This window comes from Ursus maritimus, unplaced genomic scaffold (assembly GCF_017311325.1).
Source record: "Ursus maritimus isolate PB19 unplaced genomic scaffold, ASM1731132v1 scaffold_7, whole genome shotgun sequence".
In the NCBI taxonomy this organism is placed as follows: domain Eukaryota; kingdom Metazoa; phylum Chordata; class Mammalia; order Carnivora; family Ursidae; genus Ursus; species Ursus maritimus.
Window position 1 is genome coordinate 56,452,824 of NW_024426885.1, and position 21,280 is coordinate 56,474,103.

The 21,280-nt window shown below is 38.9% G+C and overlaps 2 protein-coding genes across 11 annotated transcripts in view; one reads left to right on the plus strand and one right to left on the minus strand.

The window, feature by feature from the left end:
• Positions 1 to 7,363, plus strand: part of RUFY2 (RUN and FYVE domain containing 2) — a 45,662-nt gene extending 38,299 nt beyond the window's left edge. For 5 of the 6 annotated variants that reach the window (XM_040624093.1, XM_040624094.1, XM_040624090.1 and 2 more), the window contains 3 exons: positions 363 to 411; positions 4,952 to 5,029; positions 5,117 to 7,363. In XM_040624093.1, the coding sequence (XP_040480027.1) occupies positions 363 to 411; positions 4,952 to 5,029; positions 5,117 to 5,260 (271 nt within the window). In that variant the 3' untranslated portion in view covers positions 5,261 to 7,363. Of the gene's footprint in view, positions 1 to 362; positions 1,617 to 4,951; positions 5,030 to 5,116 lie in introns of those variants that run through there. The other variant, XM_040624092.1, reaches the window with a different exon arrangement.
• A 1,260-nt stretch (positions 7,364 to 8,623) lies between these two features.
• HNRNPH3 (heterogeneous nuclear ribonucleoprotein H3) lies at positions 8,624 to 19,232 on the minus strand. 5 transcript variants are annotated; one of them, XM_008695947.2, is made up of 10 exons: positions 19,077 to 19,232; positions 14,006 to 14,140; positions 13,335 to 13,473; positions 12,625 to 12,809; positions 12,087 to 12,173; positions 11,657 to 11,772; positions 10,113 to 10,248; positions 9,225 to 9,320; positions 9,055 to 9,147; positions 8,624 to 8,923 (listed from the first exon to the last, which is right to left on the minus strand). In XM_008695947.2, exons 2-10 carry the CDS (start codon positions 14,115 to 14,117, stop codon positions 8,847 to 8,849), a joined length of 1,041 nt encoding a protein of 346 aa, XP_008694169.1. In that variant the 5' UTR covers positions 14,118 to 14,140; positions 19,077 to 19,232; the 3' UTR covers positions 8,624 to 8,846. The 5 variants fall into 5 exon arrangements, with proteins under 5 accessions (XP_008694169.1, XP_008694171.1, XP_008694167.1 ...); XM_008695949.2 differs by having other exon boundaries at positions 12,670 to 12,809; positions 19,058 to 19,228; XM_008695945.2 differs by having other exon boundaries at positions 19,058 to 19,228.
• Between the last annotated feature and the right edge of the window lie 2,048 nt (positions 19,233 to 21,280).

Sequence of the window (21,280 nt, forward strand, 5' to 3'; positions counted from 1 at the left end):
TTGATTGATCTTTGAAATGGGCGGGTTTTTTGAGGATTGAAGGGGCATATACATGCAAGGTCATGTAGCGCGATGTCCGGCGCACGGTCAGCTTACAGTAAATGATGGCTGTTACTGGGACTGTCACAACCACGTGAAAATGCCACTCTTCTTTTGTTAAAGCAATTTTTAAATTTAAAAAGGACATTTTTGCTTTAGGACATTTAGGAAATATAGGAAAATACATAATCCCACTAGCCAAGATCATTAGAATCATGTAGTTTGTACAATTTTATATCCTGTGAAAAACCAATACCTTAATTGCTAGATGTTCTATATTTAATATATTTACTGAAACATGGGCCCATTTGTAATCTTTTCAGATCAAAACTGAAAATAGAAGATATAAAAGAAGCCAACAAAGCACTGCAGGTGGGTGGACAGCGTCCTCCTCAGGGCGCTAGAGACGGAGAAGCTGGCGCTTCGTGAGCCTCGGGCGCTGCGTGAGCCTCGGGTGCTGCTGCCGAGCCCCGGGGACCGAGGCAGAAGCGCGAGCGGGGGTCGGGGGGCCGGCGATCCAGCTCCGGGCAATGAGCGTGTTGGAAATGACCTTGGGAAGAATTTTTTCTTCCTTCCTCGGAAGCACGTCCTGGTTGAGAGGCCCTGAGTTCCTGGGCCGGTCTGATGCGGTTCCGACCGGCAACGAGTCGCTCCTTCCCCAGTTTGTCTCGTCTCCGGACGGCTTCGGATTCCGCCCCAAGGTTAACGTGTCTGGAAAGTGACGCGTACCGTGTTTCGGGCCGTGCTTCTGGAGGCGTCTGGAGGCAAGAATCCTTTGCAGAGCGTGGGAGGAGAGCGCGTCTCTGAGCACCTCCGTGGGCTTGCCTCCCGCCGCACAGCTTCGCATTCGGGGTTTTTAGCAAAGCGTCACGTGAAAATAAGTCAATTAGTGCTAGAATTTAAAACAAAACAAAAAATGGTAGCAGCCTCCTGTTGTGCATCGCCTTGTCCCTTATCTGCCTCCGCTCCTGCCACCTGCGGGAGCTGCTTCCAGCTCTTTCAGTTGTGACTTGTGCTTTGCCTCCCTATTTCTGAATAGTAGGCCGTACACAGTAGTCACTCGTTATCTAAGACCTGGTTTAGACCTGTCTACGGCCCGGTTAGCATGGTGCGCCAGGAGTTCTGCTCACTCTCACCTGGTCTGTGTGCTCTTCACCGTCCTCCCAATATAATTAAACGTTTTCATGGAAGCCATTTACTGTATGGTCTTTGACTATTTAAATGGTGTTCTTTGCGGGGCCGTGTAGTATACTATGATTATGTTTTTTTTCTTCAACTGTTTCTTTTTTCTTCTGGTGTTAATAATTGCCTTTACCCCTGAAACTAATAATATACCATATGTTAACTAAATTGAATTTTTAAAAAAATTTTTAAAAAGCTTTGTTGTGTTAGAGCATCTGAGTTTTCTTATGTCTTCAAACACCTCTATAACGTGCTTTTCTTTTTTTTTTTTTAAGATTTTATTTATGTAGGGGCGCCTGGGTGGCTCAGTCAGTTAAGCATCTGCCTTCAGCTCAGGTCATGATCGCAGGGTCCTAGGACTCAGTCCCACATTGGGCTCCCTGCTCACTGGGGAGTCTGCTTCTCCCTCTGCTTCTCCCTTTACCCTGCTTGTGTTCTTACTCACTCTCAAATAAGTAAAAAAAAAAAAAAGTTTTTCCCATGGCAAAATGAATAGTTTTTCCCATGGCAAAATGAATCGGAATTATTTAGTTCTTTCTTTTTTCCTTGGAGTTATCCTTCATGGAGTTCTTTGCTCTCCTGACATTTTCCTTTGCTGCCATTCTTAGAATTCCCTTTATCCTTCTCATATGTTACAGCTCCTGTTACCTGAACTCTTTAACTTCTTTCTTGGTTTACTCCCTTGTTTGGGGAAATGCATCCTTCGGTAGCTTCCTGGAAAATGCTGAATTGAAAAGATAAAGGTTTTAAGAGTTTGTGTATCTGCGTATACGCCTTTTATTTTGCTCTCACATTTTTTTGGATGGGTAGGGATGTCTGTGATTATTTAAGCTCAGTAAAATTTTTTTAATTATGAAACATACCATGTATATAACTGTATAAATACAATTTAAAAACACTAGCATAGGGCGCCTGGGTGGCTCAGTTGGTTAACTGCCTTCAGCTCAGGTCATGATCTCAGAATCCTGGGATCTAGTCCTGTGTCCGGCTCCCTGCTCAGTGGGGTGCCTGCTTTTCCCTCCCTCTCTGCCCCTGCCCCCTGCTCTCTCTCAAAATCTTAAACACACCTATTATTTAAAACAAAACAAAAAGCAAACACTGGCATACTCTCTGATTAGCTTATGATAGAACATGTTTGCTCCCTGATTACATTCTCAGCCTTAATAGTAATAATTCTCTATTTTGTGTTCATCATTATGTTGTTTTTCTTTATAGTTTTATCATTCATGTCTATCTTCAACAAAATACTATGTGGGGTTCTGTTTTGATATGTATGAAAATTGATATATTTGTTACTGGATTTTTTTTGTTCTTGCTCTTGACCAGTTGACGGGTCAATAGCTATTCCTACAGTTTCTTACATTCTGGATTTTATCTCCTGGCTCATAGTAGTCTTAAACTCGTTCCTCTGTTCTCTTAATAGCCTGCAAACTGGAAGTTAAATCGAAAGGTTGGGTTAGATTCAGGTGCAACTTTCTGTGAGAATTTTTATGTCTGCTACCCTGTTTTTAATATCAGGCTCTTATTTACTCATTGTTCCTTTTAAAAATGGCATCCTGCATTTTATCTCTGAGGATATTCATTGTAGTTTCTTTAAAGTTTTCTTTTGCTACTGCCATTCTTTCTTCTGAATTCCCTTCCTGGGCTTGTTTGGCTCAAGTACCTCATGTCTATTATTCCTCAAATGTTGGAAAATCCCATTTCAATAAAGGCACAAAAAATCTTGAAAGCCCTGTGCGTGGTGGTTGGGAGATGGGAGTGGGTTGTTACAGACCAGTAGGCCTCACCATTGAGAAATCTGTTAATTAGCAAACTGTTGGGCACCCTTTCCAAATTATGTTAATATTTCCAGGACTTTTCTCTGTGGCAGTTGAGTTTCTCCAGAGAAGGATCCTCTAATATCCTGTCTGCTGGGTATAAGTTGGGTGGCTGACGTTCTGGAATTGGGCAGAGAATAATAGCCATGTTTACAGAGCAATAGCTTGTTCCCTTCTAGTTTTGACTCTGCTTGAAAACATCGGTTTCCTTGAGGAAGCAGCTTTAGCTCTCTGGACAGGTTTTCATATCTGTAAAATGGGAGCTGTAGGTACTGATCTCTGAGGTCTCTTCCTGCGGACACACTAGGCCTCCCCCTGCAGTGTTACAGCTTTTCTCCTTGGGAAACAGGAAGGGAAAGTTCAGTCCAATTAAAATAAGTCTGGTGGTGCCTGGGTGGCTCAGTCGGTTAAACATCCAGCTTTCATTCAATTCACCTCGGGTCATGATCTCAGGGTTGTGAGATCGAGCCCCACGTTGGGCTCTGGGCTCAGCAGAGTCTGCTTCTTTCCCTCTACCATTGCTCTTCCCCGTTTGCATATGCTCTCTTTCAAATAAATAATTCTTTAAAAAAAATAAAGTAAAATAATTCTGGAAGACCAAGCTCTGATGTCAGAAAGATTACTTCTGCTTGGAAATCTACTTCATAGCAGGCCCTCCATCCCTTAAGGCATAGCTTGGTGGGAAGCAAAGTGCTTCCACTAGGTGGCTTTTGGACACTGGGGAAGTCGCTTTCCTTTTTAATGGCGTTCAACAAGTTGCATTGGATTATCTTTAAGGTCCCATCTTGATTTAAAAAAAAAATTCTACAATTCATTTGATTCTTGACTGGTGTGTTGTTATTCAGGTTTTTCCCCCCTCTGGCTTACTTTATTGTAAGAATACAATAGTATATGTATACATGTAATATGTATACAGTATATGTGTTATCTGTTACTGGTAAGGCTTCTGGTCAACAGTAGGTTATTAAATGTAAAGTTTTGGGGGGAGTCAAGAGTTATATGCAGATTTTTGTCAATGTGGAGCTCGGAACCTCAATCCCCAGTTGTTCAAGGGTCAGCTGTACTTGGTTCTTTGGCAGCAGCAACATGGCTTAGTCTAGACTGTTTTAAAAAAGAACACGTGATGGGAGAGATTAACCAGAAGCATTGAAGACTGTTCCTTCACCTGGGTCTTCTCATATAAAATTGGCATCATCTAACAAAATTGCTTTTGTAGGGAAAAAATGTTCCTAGCCAGGATCTTAGATGGGTTAAGAATGGGTCAATTTAGAAATTTCAGGTGTCATGTTAATTCTGACCTGCTAAGGACAATACATATTTTCTATTCATCTACACAGTAGCCATTAAATTTGTTATAGAATTTAAGGGAAATTAATAGCCATGTAAAAAACTTAAGGTGAAGTCTCCTCTAAAATAATGAATTCTAACATCTGATTTCCAAATTCTCTTCAAATTTTAAGGACTTACTGTGGTGTATAGTATACAGAATGACAAACTCATATGCATTTCATAATGAAAATGTTTCCTTAAATTTTGTTGGACTAGGTAATCTCTAAGCCTCTTTCTTCCTTAAAATTCCCATTAATAAATTTTTAACATTTTATAATGGAAATGTCCAAACATAAACAATTGTACAGGGAAAAACTAACCCATTACCCAGTTTCAATATTTAACAGTATATGGCCTATCTTGTTTCATTTATATTCAATCCCTATCCCTTCTCCCTTACCCAGATTATTTTGAAGCAAATCCCACACTTATTCTCCAGCTATTTCAGTATCTCTCAAAGAAAAGGACTCCTTTCCAATTCCTCTCTCTGTATTCCTACAAGATGTTCTTGGCTGAAAATGTTTTCATATGTAATTCTTAGTGATAACAATTTGAGCATTAATACTCATGCTTCTTCCTTCTAGGGACTGGTTTGGTTGAAAGACAAAGAAGCAACACATTGTAAACTTTGTGAAAAGGAATTCTCACTCTCTAAGAGAAAGGTAAGGGAGAGAGGAAGTGAGTCCAAAGGACTTGATGCAAACATGGCTTCTAATTTAACTTTTTTCTTTGATTTTTCCATTTATTAGCACCACTGTAGAAACTGTGGGGAAATTTTCTGTAATGCTTGCTCTGACAACGAACTGCCTTTGCCTTCTTCACCAAAGCCAGTACGGGTTTGTGATTCCTGTCATGCTCTGCTGATCCAGAGATGCTCGTCTAATTTGCCGTAAGACTCCAGAAGTACCTACACTGAATGGTTAATGTATGAACCATGTACATGATGTATTTAGATAGCCCCTCTAAGCAGCTTTCAGACTGTATTGGTACCAGTTTTCCACATATTCAGCTCATGAGAATTAGAAGCTGTAGAATAGCTCTTCATTGTTACTCAAAAATAACTTTCGACAGGGCATGCTTTAAAATAACTTTCGCTTAATACATAATTGATGTAATCATGTAACATAACGCCACTAAAAAGGCCAGATAGCAGAGCTAACACACATTTGCCTTATCCTGTAAAGGCCTTTTTAAAAACAGGGGTTCAGATTCTTTTATTCCGTAAAATTGTCAAGTTGGTATTCAATGCCTGTAATTTTCTTAATGCACTTTAAAGCTTCACAGTTCTCAGAAAGATCAGAAATGCATTGAACTTTTTACAAGTATTAATATTGCAGTTCAACAGACTTTTCATTAGCTTGCTAAGATTTCAACCTTAATTACTTGTCCTTTCTGCCCCACTTCCTTTGCCCATTTTGCATTAGGAAAGGCCAATATTTTATCCTGTAAAATTTCCTTTTAGTCTTCCTCTAATCAATGTATTTACTGATACTTTTCAGATACAGTAGGTTAAAGAGGTATTATTTTACCTCAACTTTTTCCTTGTTTTGAAAGGAAGTTTAAACCAGTCTTTTACATTGTTACTTGCACATTTTTCCATATGCTACACCTGACTCGCCAAACTGCAACTTTTTTAGGGAGGGCTCATACCTCTTTAAGAAAAAAAAATCCATCCCCAGAAAAAAATGTTTATTAACAGTAAGGGATTACAGGCTCCTGACTGAGTCTCCTGTAAGCATTAAAGGAGAAATCCAAAATAGTTTACCTTTGATAGGACTTAAGTGCTTAAAAATTTTATTTCCATTCCAGTAACTTTTAAGAAGCATGACAGTGTAGCAATCCACTACTGCAGTTATGTATAGAGTGAAATCTTCACCCCACAGTGCGGGCCTCCAAGCCAGGATCTTGAGCAGATGAAGATGTGGTCTCAGCCCTGCCATGAAATACATGATCTATTTCAAGCATGAAAGATTGAATAAACACTAATCCCATTTTACCATACTTGTAGCACACCAAGAATATGTAAAATGTTACTCTGGTATAATCCTTGGAACAGCATCACCACTTGGGAGATCCTTTTCTTCCCCCTTTGGTGTTAACTTCAGCCATGCTAAGTCTGTGAACCTTTCAAACAGGTCAGATAGGAAACTTCGATTACTCCCAGGAGCATTAGATTTAGTGAATCAATCATGGCCACCCCCTCCCAACTAGGACGGGGTTCCTTATTCTGCAGGATCCTTTCCTCAGAGTATATATACTTTCACTAGGGTTTTAAATTAATTTTCTAAATTGCCAAAGTATGAAATCAGTATTTTACTTGAGGATTTATTTTCTCCATATCCAGTTGGCTTTGAGGTCTTCAGTTAGAACTGCTGTACAGATTTTTAGGTGGTCTTTCTTGAATGCCAACAAATATTGTCAAGAGAAGAATTATATTCTTGAACTGTTTTGTATTGATGGGATAAATTAACATTTTTATGATTGCTAAAAATAAGCAAATATGAAATTTCAAATACTAGGTGTTTTTTATAACTGTGCATAAATAGTACAAATTTTAAAATGTGATTTTGCTTAAATTCCAAAGCTGGGTTTCACTCAACAAAGAAACCATGATTTTCAGACCCCCTTTAAATTGTTATTCAAAACTCCTGTTTATCACCATTGATTTTTGGGCTTTTTTAGTCAGGCTATTATGACAGCAATTCAATTTGCTTCATTTAGTTTGGGCTCTTATTTAAAAGCCATTTATACTAAATGTTGGATTTTGTTATCAAACTTCCAGTTTGTACCGTGAATCTACACTTTCTAATCTTCAAGATTTGCCCTCCTAGAATGTATTATCTTAATGAATTTCACATACCATTCCCTTGTCTAGCCAGTACTACCACAATAATGCTGTCATGGTGCCAAGGAATTGTGACTGTAATTCTTCTACTCTGCAATGTTTTAAAATAAAATGTGAATTTTATAAACCAAATAAAAGATATGAAAAATTAGCCTTTCAAAGGGCAACTTGCATTAACTTTAATACCTAGATTTTACTAGGGCAGGTCCTGGTAAAATAAAAGCACAGAGGATCTTTAAAAAAGGTAAGTGGTATGAGCCTAATATTTAAATGGGTAATTGAAGGGAGGGGTACAAACATTAAGATGAATCACTGCTTGAACTGATAGGTTCCATTTAATAAGCTAACAACTTCCAACAGCAGAAATCACTCAAGTGTCACTTTTGTCTGTTTACTTAAGATTATCTTCTACCATTCTGATTTACAATCAGTAACCGACACACAGCATTCTAGGACAGAGGCCATGCTATTCTCCCATGTTGATATTTATTACATTAATAACATTTCTAGCAAAAACAAGTAACAAGGTTGATAACTAAATTCACATTGACAGGTTTCATTTTGATCCATTAGCCAATTTGGGGGAAAAAAAAGCCATATTGATCAAAGGGATTAAAAGTAAAAAGCACCTTTTCCTTGCTACATATAGTATTTTTCAACACAATGGCTCTAAAACTCCAAACAGATATCAAATGCAAAATCCAACTTCCAGGACTCTCATTTTTATTAAAACTATCACATGGACTTGTCTCTTAACATTTGTTTAGTCATTTATACAGTTATTGAAAAACCATATGCTTTATTGGGCAGGAAAACTGAAAATACATCTGTGAGAATTATACTCCACAGTAAATATTTTTGTACTGAATTCTCATGTCACTGAGACTCTTAACCTAGTCAAAGACATTTTGAGATAACTATCACTTTTTTGGAAACATTTTTTGGTACTTCAGTCAAGTGCTGAGTGAATTTTATTCTAAAATCTAGGGCTAGAATTTAAACTTCCCACATTCTCATCCCCAGGTAACACAATTATGAATATTCAGAAATCCAAATACCTCTTAAGATCAACATTTCAGAGCTATGCCTGATAAAGGACATTTGAAAAGAATGACTAAAATAGAAATTAGCTGAATTTATACTCCTGAAGCCACCTACACTCATCTTTAGGTTTTTATATTTACAGTATTTTCCAGGAGAAAAGAAAAAAGTTAGTTACACTATTTTCCAAGCTCTATTCCAGATGTCTGCTTATTAATAAGACTTGAAGTTTATGCAAAGGTGAACCACTGCCCTCTAAAATTACACGATACTACTTCTTGTAGAGCTAATAGTAAAATACATCAACCCAGATCTTATGAAAGCAGCACATCCTTAGGAGTAACTAGTATATAAAAAGTATCAACATCAGTGGTTTGAATATAAAAATTTATTTTTAAGTCAAAGTATGCAACAAATAAAACCTACAGAAAACAGATTTTCCCATCACAATCTGTTGCTTTACCAAATAATATTTTGAAAACACATTCCTTCAGTCATTATAAAGTTCTTAAAATACAAAAGAAATTAAATCTGTAAGAAAGTCTAGTAGACCAGACGCTGCTGTCAGGACTTTTATGTTGGTTGGTTATGCTTTAATACATGCCACGCCATCCACCTCCACTCATGCCACCTTGCCCATAGTAACCACCACTGCCTCCACCACCACGGCCTTAAAAAAAAAAAAAAAAAAAGTTTTAGCAGGACGCATCAGTGCATACTTCACTGAAGATAATACATGAACTTAGAAGTGTCTACACACATGGGGACTAACAAATCAAACCACTGTAACCAGACACTTACCATAACCACCTAAGCCATCAGGAGTACCATATCCTCCACTGTAATTGTTACCCATTCCCATTCTTCCAACAGATCCATAGCCTCCCTGATTATCTTTAAAAAGGAAAAAAAAAAAGTTTGAGATTGATTGCAAAGTGTATAACTCTGCTCATTTAAAAAACTTTACCTACCCATTCCATCTCTGCCATAGCCTCCCATTCCAGAACCTCCCATTCCAGAACTGCCTCCAGGAGTAGAATTCAAGAAGAGTTCAATGTACCGATGTTCTTTAAGACAAAAAGAGGAATAGGGAAGGAATGATGGATCAAAATTTATCAATAAAACCATAAAAAGGATAATTAGCTAGTATTAACCTGAGCTAATATTAACCTGAAAGTATGCTTACATACTTCCTTGTGGAGGATAAAATGAATGCCGGATAGGGCTAAAACCTAACCTATGAAGTTTTGTTCACGAACTGTGCAATGCTAAACACATAAAAGAGTGGTCAGGGCCTCCGTTTCCTTATCTATAAAAAGAGCCGATTCATTATTTCAGAACTAGTTACTGTGCTTCTTAAAAATGCATTCCATGCCCAAAGAAATGAATCAGAATCATGAAAATAATGTCCATGAAAACTATTTACTGACTACAAAGTGATCTGTGTGTGGCCAGATTTACTGGTCAGGTAAAATTTAATGGTTTAAAATAGATTTGATGGCATGCAGAAATAACTTACGCAACTAACTCAATGGATGGGTTAAAAAGTGCTAATTTGCAAATGGCAAGGGAACTCAAGCTAAGTGCCAAGTAATACACCCATTTTCCCTTTTTAATAACTTAAGCTCAGATAACCTGTCAAGTATTTGAAGACTTGAATTAAGTCTTCAATAAAAAGCCCCCTGGGAAGCCATTAAAGTCTGAACTTCTTAGAGGCCATATGGTTTCAGGTCCCAGTGACTGCCAAGAGTTACTACCTACAGACCCTGTAACATCTCACCTTTGAGGAATTACGAATGTTATTTTATAAGCAAGTTCACACCTAAGAAATGAGACAGCAAGCCAAGGATACCACTTACGCATGTTATTCTTATCTTTAGACATGGCAGCTACAGCATCTTCATGTGTCACAAATTCTACGTCTGCTTCTCCTGTTGCTCTGCCATCAGCTCCAATATCAATATGCACTCGTATTGGATTTAGTGGTGAGAAGAACTAAATAAAAGAAAACACTTATTTACTAGTTTTTCTATTCAGATTATTAAAAGTAAATTACCACATACTTTGGTTTTCCCTCATCCATTAAAACAAACCCTTTTACTGCCCCGTATTGCAAAGCTAACAAATCAACTACAAATCAACTACAAACAAATCAACTACACACTTTCGGGCTGTGCAAAGAAATGATTTCTTTAAAATAAGCTAAGTGGGGGTGCCTGGGTGGCTCAATTGCTTGAGAGTCGCCTTCGGCTCAGATCATGATCTCAGGTCCTGGGATCAGGCCCCGTATCGGGCTCCCTGCTCATCAGGGAGCTTGCTGCTGCTTCTCCCTCTCTGTCAAATAAATAAATAAAATAGTCCTTCATTCCCACTCTCAAGAAAGGTTATTTCAGGGCGCCTGGGTGGCACAGCGGTTGGGCGTCTGCCTTCAGCTCAGGGCGTGATCCCGGCGTTATGGGACCGAGCCCCACATCAGGCTCCTCCGCTATGAGCCTGCTTCTTCCTCTCCCACTCCCCCTGCTTGTGTTCCCTCTCTCGCTGGCTGTCTCTATCTCTGTTGAATAAATAAATAAAATCTTTAAAAAAGAAAGGTATTTCAAAATTATTACTTGAAGGATAAATAGGTCACCAGAGACGTAGAAACATGTGCAGAGAATTTAGGTGTTTGACTCAGACCAATGGAATTTGACAAACTGACAGAAACTGTACAGGGTTAGCTCCAAAATATATCACTTAGTTGTAAATCACAAGTTAATCAGGTTAAAGCAATCCTAAAAGGTCCCTGGAACTTAGGACCAATCAGTTAACAGTAAGATTTATAGCTAAATTTCTTTTAGAGCTAGACAGTAAACACTCTTGGCTTTGTTGGCCACTGAATCTCTACTGCAACTACTCAATAGGCAAATGAATGGATCTGACTAGATGCACATGGGTTGGTTTGCAGATACTCTAACCAATTTGAAACCAACCAGTTTCAAATCAGCAATAGCGTCAACTCCATTTTCACAGCTCCTGTTTCTAATCACACTGTAGCTACAAAGCTGAACCAAGCAACTAAATCTTACTGACTTGTTACATTTTTGTTACATTTTCCACTTTCAAAACTTGACACAAGGGCAACAATCTTCCAGTCCTCTCCACTCTAATGCTGAGCCATCTTTTCACTAAATTCTTAACTGGACTTTATGAATACTACTTTCTACTTGCTTGAATCCTAGATAAGTCAGCATACAATGGTCAAAAAAAGATTCATCAACCAGTATAGATAAGAATATGTATACTTTTTCCTATTAAATGGATTCTGACATTAAAACGATAAAGAAAAACATGAGATTAAGAATGCTTCAAAATTAGATACCAGGATAAAATATAAAATCACTGATAAATTACTAAAGCTACTCACATTAGCAATGTCATTTTCAGTTGCACGAAAAGGTAATCCTCTCATATGTACAAAATGACCACCATGAAAACCTGAACTTGCATCACCAGCTCCACCATAGCCATGTCCTCCCATACCTGAGAGTAAAATTTCCAAAGATTATAAACTACTGACACATGTAGTAAAACATTTCAACAAAACACTTCTTCCCTATACATACCTTTTCCTATTTGTATTTTTTTCTTTGACAACCAATTAACCTTAACAGTTGCTCTAAACATCGAATCGAGAATTTACCTGTAAGTATACATCTATATAAGGCCCCACATAGGTATGCACTGAAATATGCTCGAGGTGATGATTTCATACAAGTCAACTATTACCACCACATGGTTATAAAACAAATACTTATTAACATTCACCTAAAAATGAGTAGGTCTTTAATATTTACCTCTTCCATCTCTCATTCTGTCATCAAAGCCATCATTTCCATAGCCATAATTATTATAGCCACCATAGTCATCAAAACCTCCATAACCTGTGTAATTTAATGAGAAATACATGAATACACTTTCAAGAGCTACATTTTATAATCCAGTTTATAAAAATCATTTTGTGGTAAGCAGTCTGGTTATCTTATTATTACAAGTTTACAACTCCCAACTTAGTGCATGTGAAAATAACACTCAGTGGAAATAAAAAATCTCAAAAGAATACATTTAAGAGATCAAAATTAACTTTCATCCTGATGTCAAACAAAAAGTGTCAAAATATACCAATACCTTCATTTTAATTTCTGTATAACTTATCTAGGTGCCAATATGTGCATCAATCAAGTCCCATAGCTGGCCACGGGAATCCATTATTTTCATGAACAGGTTTTAAAACCTAGTAGGTACTGAAATTACTGCCATTTCTGTATTTCTTGACAAAGTGTCAGGAACATTAAGAAAATGACAACAGAACCTTTGTTCATTAGATACACATACCACCATCATATCCATCACCTCCTCGTCGCATTCTGTCATACATACTTCCACGCCCAGCTCCATAATAACCCCCTCTTCCTCCTATCGGTCTATCATATGGTCCCGGTCGCTGGCCCAGCAATCTTCTTGGTGGATCATAAAATCCTTTGATTTCACTCCTGCTACTTCTGAAGATCTCAATATACCTATTTAAAAATGGTTTAAGGTACAGGTTTCAGCATGAATGTATTAGAATAAATAAGACATTGGGCAAAAATGCAGTAAGTTTTTCTACATCTAGATACATAACCCAATTTAAATTGCCTAAATACACCATAAATTAACATTTTTTACACCTACAAACTTAAATAATTAATATTTAAGTTTTACATAGACAAATTAGTCACTTGAAAACAATTCATATAATATAAATATATTTTTTAGCTTGTTTCCTTTAGTACATGATAGATGTTTAGAGAAAATAGCAGATTATACAAAAGCATTTATCAACAACATCCTACAGAGAAATGGAAACAATCTAATTTTAATTTAAGCAAACTATTAGCATTAATTCCCCACCCAAATCTGTAGTTTCCAAGTTAAATTTAGATAATTATCAATTCTTTTAAACTACCCCAGAAAAATGTTATTGTAACCCCCCCATTAAGCAATAGTGACCCACAACCCCCAAAAATAAAAATTTAACACCATCCCAAACTCTCCATCCCCACCTGTGCCCTATTCTTTCCTTGTGTTTCCCCAGAGCATTTTCTGCTATCTCCTTTGAAGCAAACTGCACGAAGGCCTCCCCTGTGCTTCTCCCCTGGTAGTCCATCGTCAATGTTATCCCATTTGGCACGATTTCCAACCCTTTAACCCAAGGACAAATAACCCCATCAAGGGGAACAGTGTTAAAGGCTGAAACATTCCCATCTGAATCAAATATTTAAAACAAGTCTAAACAAAACAAAACAAAAACAAAACAAAAAAGCTTAAGTTTCCCATCACCCCATAATACAAGCGGAAGATTTTTTCAAATATTACTGGATTACATATTTTTTTGCAACCAGTGTCTTTTTAAATTACACACACTAAAAGCTCACCTATATTACATTTAAAAAAGCTAAATCAAATTTAACTATGCTCCATATGGTAATTCATGGTTCATTTCATCATACATAATTACTCTCAATTAAGTTTATTGCACATTAGTTAGGTTTTACATATTCTACATATTCTGTATTCAGTATTAACTGGAGCATATTTCATAACTTAATACATTAACCAAGATATCATACTCAAAAGTCCCCAAAACAAATGGGTTTTACAAATTAAAAACTGAGTAATATAATAAAAATATAAAATTAAAACACAACTGAACTTTGACTAATACTAGAGGTACCTTGAAAGAACTGAACTATTTCCTCTTTGCTGCAACCAAATGGCAGTCCACGAAGTCGTACTGTCCCATCACTAGCGTCATTTGGACCATTATGTTTCATAACCCAATCCATCTCAATAACGTTTGATTTAAATGCTATAAAAAATAAACAAGCACATAAAGCAGTCAATCAAAATATACTCTTGCTACAGGTACTGAAGAAACACCGCTCAATGGTGCACAACAGGAAATATAACATGGCTTGTTGACAATGCCACAATGACACCTTCCCATTTTGGGGTAGGCAAAGACTGGGAAGTGAGTGATACCTGACCCTTCCCTCCAAAAAGTATCCAATTTCTAAGGACCAAACTTCATATAATGCCCAGTCTTAAGAAAACTTACATAATTACAATATTAGTCTTCAAATTCTGTTTCCTGACTGTCATCTTGATACCAACTCTAGCCTTTTCCTCATCTCTCAAATTTTCATTCACATTTTTTCAGGACTTATTCCTTTGAATCATTATGTAAATTTCTTAAAACTTACTCAAAAGCTGCACATAGCACCACTGTCCACTCACAGCAAGAGCCTAAGTCAAAAGTTCATTGAGTACTTCTTTGATGTTAGAAAAATGGCATTACAAAGTCAACTTTTTAGATGCACTTTAATTCTGAACACATCAAATTGTTTTGGAAGGAGGAAAAATTCCTCTCTATTTTAACTAAATCTAAACACTCATCAAAAGCCAAGTTTTAAAATAAGTTAATTAGGGTGAGTTTTAAAATTGAGGTAAAAGTCCACTCAAAAGTGAATGCCTTCCAACAGTACCGGTGTTTTTTGAAGCTACCTATTGGAGTTATTGGAGATAGTACATTCAAAACCAGTTCACTCACTGCTATACATTTAAACACAAATTTTAAAAAATGTAATACATTTACATTAAAAAAAGTATTTTAGAATACAGTGAGAAGCCCTACTAAAAGAACCCATCCCCACCCAGTTCCCTTCCCAAGAGACAACAATCCTTTCTTTCAGAATTCCAACACTTTAAGGAGGCTAATGCAGAAGTCCTTCAGCTGCAAAAACTTACCAGACCTTACAAATTTCACTAAGCAGCTGTAGGAATCCTACTCACCTGAGTATTTCAAACCTTTCCCTCACCACCTCCTCCCCTGTAAACAAAACAATTTGTTCACTTGATTCCTTTACGCTTCAAGATATTTCATAACAGTGTTCACTAGTATTTGATTTCACACACCATCTAATTGTATCAGTCCAACTGTTAAGGGGAGCATCTGCAAAGAGTAAAATTTTTTCCCTAGAATATGTGCATTTAAAATAACCTAAGGCAGACATTTTCCAAATGTGTTTATTAATCAAATACCTCTGCATATGAATACCTTTCATACTTGTTTTGCTGTTTTAAAAATCGTGGGAGTCACTCTAGAAATAGAGATCCAGAGTGGGAAGACTACTATTTTTGTATTAGATATTACAACTAATTTTTAGGAACCTAAATGCCAGATATGAATTTTTAAGAAAGAGAGAGAGAGAGAGAGAGGGAGAGAGAGAAACTGGTTTTGAATCCCTATTCTGCCACTTACTGGCTGGTTGATTTAAGCAAACCTAACCTCTGTGTTCAGCTCTAAAATATAGCAGTGGTGCCCATAACCTCGCTAGACTGTTTTAAGACTTATTTATAATGCTTAGTCTGCAGCATGGTAATCATTCAATGGTATCGGATTTTAAGGGAACGTCCTGTAAAACTACTGAAATATACCACGAACAAAATAAATGAACCTTAAAGGATGGAAAACTATCCTGAGTCTTGAAAGGAATTAAGGATAGTTACAAGTCGTTTCCAAAGTCAGCGTAGGCTTAAGATTTCAAGTTTCACTAGGATTTGTCGGGGGGAGGGGGGAGTGTTGGAAATGTTTACTACGGGTTAGCTAGATAAAAAATACTGTTCTAAAGTAGTCCCGAAAGAAGGAGACCCTGAATCAGTTTGGGAAAAAAAGTTGGACATACTGAAGATCTCTACCATTTTCTTAAAAAAACAAAAAAACCGAAAGAACTTTAAAAAATGGCACCAACTTAAAACAAAAACAAACAACAAAAAAACCCACAAAAGATCAAAACAAAACAAACTCTTTCCTGTAAAGGTTGATTCAAGAATAGAAGGAAAAGTGGAGAGGAGGTAACATCACATGTTACTTCCTCATGAAAAATATTAAGTATTTTGCAAAATCAATCTAATCTGTTGTGAAAAGACCTCAGTGTGATGCTTTTTATCATTTAGCCTTTTCTTTCTTCACTGTACAGACACTGGGGAACAAACAAAAAAGGATGGAAATTGACTTATCTTTTCTATAAAATATAGCCCTTTCCAAGAAACACTAGCAAGCAAACTAGTTTTGATTTTTGGATCAGTCCATACCAAAGAGACCTATATAAAACAAAGCACTACGTCTATAAAAATCACACTACACTGTTAATGCAATTTTAAGTGGACGAAAAAAGAAAGTTAACCAGATTCAGAAGACAAACTATTTTACAGGATGACTCTCCACCCCACATGTATTAAGAGTTCACAACTTAAAGCCACAGAAGATTTCTTCAAAACTCAAAATTTGAGTCTAGAATTCTACTTACAAAACAAAACCAAGAGAAACTCTGAAGGCACACAAAAAGACAATCTGCTCTAATACATTAACAAAGCTGTCTCGGAAACAAGAGTTTACTAATTATTCAGGATAATCCATCTCAACCTTTCTCTGCAACGTCATGACTAATCTCAATTCTGCTTTTAAGACTGCCAAGTGTTAGCACCAATTAAAAATACCAGCAGTTGAACTAAGATAACTGTAGTCAGTTTTGAATAGGACTTTAATTTCCTAAAAGTTAAGTGAAAGAAACCAGTCACAAAGTCCACGTATGGTTAAATGGGTGAAGTTTACGGTATGTGAATCATATCTCAAAGCTGCTAAGCACCTAACAGAGGTCAAATGAAACATCAAATTCCTTTACAACATACAGAGGCAGATACTATCTTCTGAAGTGTAACATATAAAGTTAGGGTGTGATGCACCAATAATGTAACTTTATAAATGGTAGCCCAATGGTCCTAAAAAAATGAGAATGAACTTCAAACTTTGGAAAAAAGTGGTGTGATATGTCTAACTAAAATAAAAAATTTACGTCATTTCCCCTTTCCAATATGCTTGCTCTTTAATTTTCAGTAGAAAAAGTAGACACACCACTAATACCTAAAGGGTATTCTAAAACAAAGTTACCATCACCTACTGCAACTCAGCCACTTGTTTACCAAAATAAGAACACCAAAAAAAAAAGAACATGGTTATTAAAAATATAAAGGCAACCAGCAATCAGATGGATCTCCAGATGATGCAGCTGAAAGAGGGCAGAAAATGGTGTTTCTAGGGTAATCCAATTAGGAAAGCAGTTTTATCACGCACTATTTTACAGGAAACTGGGCTTTTTCAAAGGCTACTAAAAATTAAATCGTCAACAATAGGAAGGTTCTTTGTTTTTTAAAGCTGAAAAAAAGAGTTCTTGTAAGGACTCAGTTATTACTGGAAACTGTTACTCTCAGGCTGCCTGTCACTTTGTATCCTACTCAATGAAAATTACAGACCCAGTTCTCTTGTGTTCTAAGGACCAAAAATCATCACACCACCACATGACTGGACTTTCGGTTTGTCTTTTTGTTGAGTAGGCTTATTTTCTGGGTCAAAATATTACCACAGTCCTATACTAAATAAAAAACATGCTTAGCTACCAAAATAAAAATAAAGGCTAACTGTATTTTACTTCTACAGCCTTTTTGCACAACTTGTAACCTATGGAGATTTAATATTGAAAAGTCAGTAACTCAAATGCTACACAAATTTATGCCATCACTGATCGTGTTTTAACAAATGTTTCCCAAAGGCAAAACTCCTACTTAAATTATAACCCAGTATGTGCCAACTACACAAAACCATTGCTAAACCAAACCACCCCCGCCCAAAAGTTCAGAAAGCTATATCATATTCCCAAACGACCTATTTGCAATATGCCCATTTCACATTCCTATTCGGTAAATCACCCGCTTTACTGCTTACAAAACAATTACCCACAAAGTGTTTACGTTTAAAATAAACGTGAGAAGAAAAAAAACACCCTTTGGAAAATGAGTACGTACTCTTTTCGAAGTTCCAAATCTGGAATATAAGGGCCGGCTAAGCGTCCTTTATTCCTCCCCGGAGACTTTTCGTTTATCTAGCTGCCCTAGAGACCAGAGAGCTAAGGAGAGTACGCCCCCTCCCTCCCCGCCCCCCGCCTCCGTCCGGCTGCCAAGCCTGGCTTTAAAACCTTCGCCACCGGGCGGCGGAATTACAAAGGAGGCCGTCTGCCTCCTTTGTCCTGGATTTGGGAGTTGAGCGCCTTCGTCGCCATTGGCTTTCCTCCCCCAGCTCCAGCCTCTCTCATCCTGGGAATCTGCGTCAGAAGTCACTCGCACTCCCGCCAGCCCTGGTAGCCCAGACGAGACTGCGGAGGAAGGGAGGCCGCGGTGGGAGGCCAGGCCCATCCGGCGCCATTTCCATCGGGAGCGCGCCCGCCAGCCCAGACCCTCCCCCCCCAAGTGCCCAGCCTTTCCCTGCTCGCTTCGCTCCCCACCCTCATCCCTTCCGGGGCGCTCTGACCTCCCCCCCGGCCTTCTAAATCAGTTTTTGGAAGCTGAGGGGCAAAAAGTAGAAAGAGAGAGGAAGGGCGGGAAGCCGAGGTGGCCGCGCCACCGTACCCAAAATGGCGGAGGCAAACCAGCACGGAAAGAGGGGAAATGCTGGGTGACCCCAACTCCAGGCCTCAGTCTCGTCCACTGGCTTTCACCCGAGCAAGACCTCCCCCCGGCAGGCCGCCCTCCTTGAAGTGGGAGATCGCCTGGGAGGCGCAGTCTGGCCGCCTCCAAGCGACGACCTCCGCACTTCCCCCCCCGCCCCACCCCCTCCCAGTCTCTCTTTCGTCCTTCTCCCGACTCCGCTCTCGAAACCACCAGCCCAACCTACCCCCTTTTACTTCAGATACCCTGTCGGGCGACAGTAACACCGACTCCGGTGCTCGCGGGGTCGGTCGGGAAGAGGAAGAAGTCGCCCGCCTCGTGTAGCGCTCGCCACAACGGTTCTTCCAACCGTCTCCGGCGGTCGCAACCGCTAAGGGAGCTGCGCAGCAGAGCGACTGGCTTGGGGGGATGGGAGAGAGCGAGCGAGAAGGAGGGGGTGGGGCGAGAGCAATGAAGACAGGCCGGCCCACTCTCGCGAGACAACGAGTCGATCCCGTCTTGGCGCTGAGGCAAGAAGTGCGCTTGCGCGCTAATGGGTGTTCTGTTTGTTGCGGGAAGAGGTGGAAAGTAGCGGAGCTGGTCCAGTTAGAAAAAGACGAGGATTACTGTAAAACTGTAAAATGCTCAGAGCCCATCTTTTTGCCCACTTCGGGGGGATGTGAAGTGTCAGTAGTGTGTTGAAGTGGTTTGGTGAAGTTCGATTCTCTGTCCGCACCAAGAACAAATTCCGTAGAGGCCGCACCCTTACCCCAGCGTCACCTGCAGGGAAGGGATGCCACGTGGTTCGGCGGCCAGAAACGAGGAGGGCTTTTCTTGTCGTCAGGTTTGCGCTCTGCAGTAAAAAGTGTTTCCACCCTGCGAAGATACAAAAGTGTCCACCAAAACACCCCCATTTTGGCTGTTGGTCTGGGGCTCCTCCCCTGTCACTAGGGAACCGGCCCCGCCCCGCTCCCCACAGCGGGTCTCCTCCACTGAGGCCTCTAGATTTCCCCTCAGATAGTCCCGGGAGAAAGTTACTCGCTTTCTCCTCGTGCCTGCCCGTTCTCTCTTGCTTTTCATCTCTCCACTTGTTTTTCTTGAAGTACAATTAACATACAGTGTTATATTAGTTTTAGGTGTACAACATTGAGTGGACAATTCTATTCTCAGTGCTCATTAGGAAAAGTGTAGTCACCATCAGTTACCACATAACGTTATTATACTAGTATTGACTATATTTCCTATTCTGGGCTTTTCATCTCCGTGATTTATTTATTTTATAACTAGAAATTTGTACTCTTAATCCCCTATATCTATTTCACCCATCCCCTCTGGCAGCCACCAGTTTGTTCTCCCTATTGAGTTCATTTGTTATTTTTTGTTTGTTAGTTTCATCTCTTTATAACCTCAGTGACAAGTCAGGCACTCATGACTGAGGAGTTCAGGTTGTTTTCTAAATAGGGCTTTGCATTCGGAAATTGCACGTACAAGTGACACCTAATACTTTTGGGTTGTGCTGGCCTACCACCAAGGTCCTTAGTGACACCTTATGGCTTTTTTTTTTTTTTTTAATTTTCAAAAAAAAAATGCAAGCCAAATTTCTGTGGGAAGGGTGCAGGGCAGTCCTGGTAAAGAGATCAAAGCAAGTTAAAGTGCAAATGTAGAAACTGTTATGAAGTGCAAGGAAGGGAAGGAAATGAATTTGAACACAGGGATGTTCCTGTAGGTTGGAAATGTGGACAAAACTAGGTTGCAGGCCTTTAATATCCAGCCAAAGACCTTGTACTTTGTACTGCAGATGTTGGGAAGCCCTTGAGGTGGAATGAGGGGGGTATAAGCGGTGTTAGCAGCAGAGAAGCTTGAAAAATTTTTTACCCCATGAGATCTCAAGTGTGTAAGGTGGAGGCAGGAGGCCAATTACCTGCATATAATGGACATTTCTATGTCATGGTTTAATCCACCCTCAAACCTCCTTTAGACAAGTGTGCGACCTTCTTGGGGTTGCAAATAACTTAACTACGCATTCAGGAAACAAGCATTATTTTAGGCAAATTGAAGTTACTTCCCCTAACAAACATTACCAGCTCAGGAGACCTGCAGTTAATGGTTCATTGGCTGGAGACTTTTGGACAGGCCTGAAACTTGTCCTGGTGTCACTGACACCTTGAGCCCCTCTCCCAGTTAAAAAAAAAGTTGCCGTTTTAGTAAGCTCCAAGCTCCCACACTACTGATGGAGTTCTTCGCTGGGTTCAAGTTACATCACTTCTTTACTCTTTCAGTCTTTCAACCTGATTTGGTAGATGGAATTCTGTAATCCCTTTCACCCCTTGCCTGAATTCAAAAAATGTATTCAGTGCCTGATTCAGTTTGTCATTCTTTCCACATAATTTGTATGATTATGGGCCACAATCCTAAAATCATTCTAATGACCTTTCACCACTGAACTGCGATGTTTTCTTTGTGTTTTGGC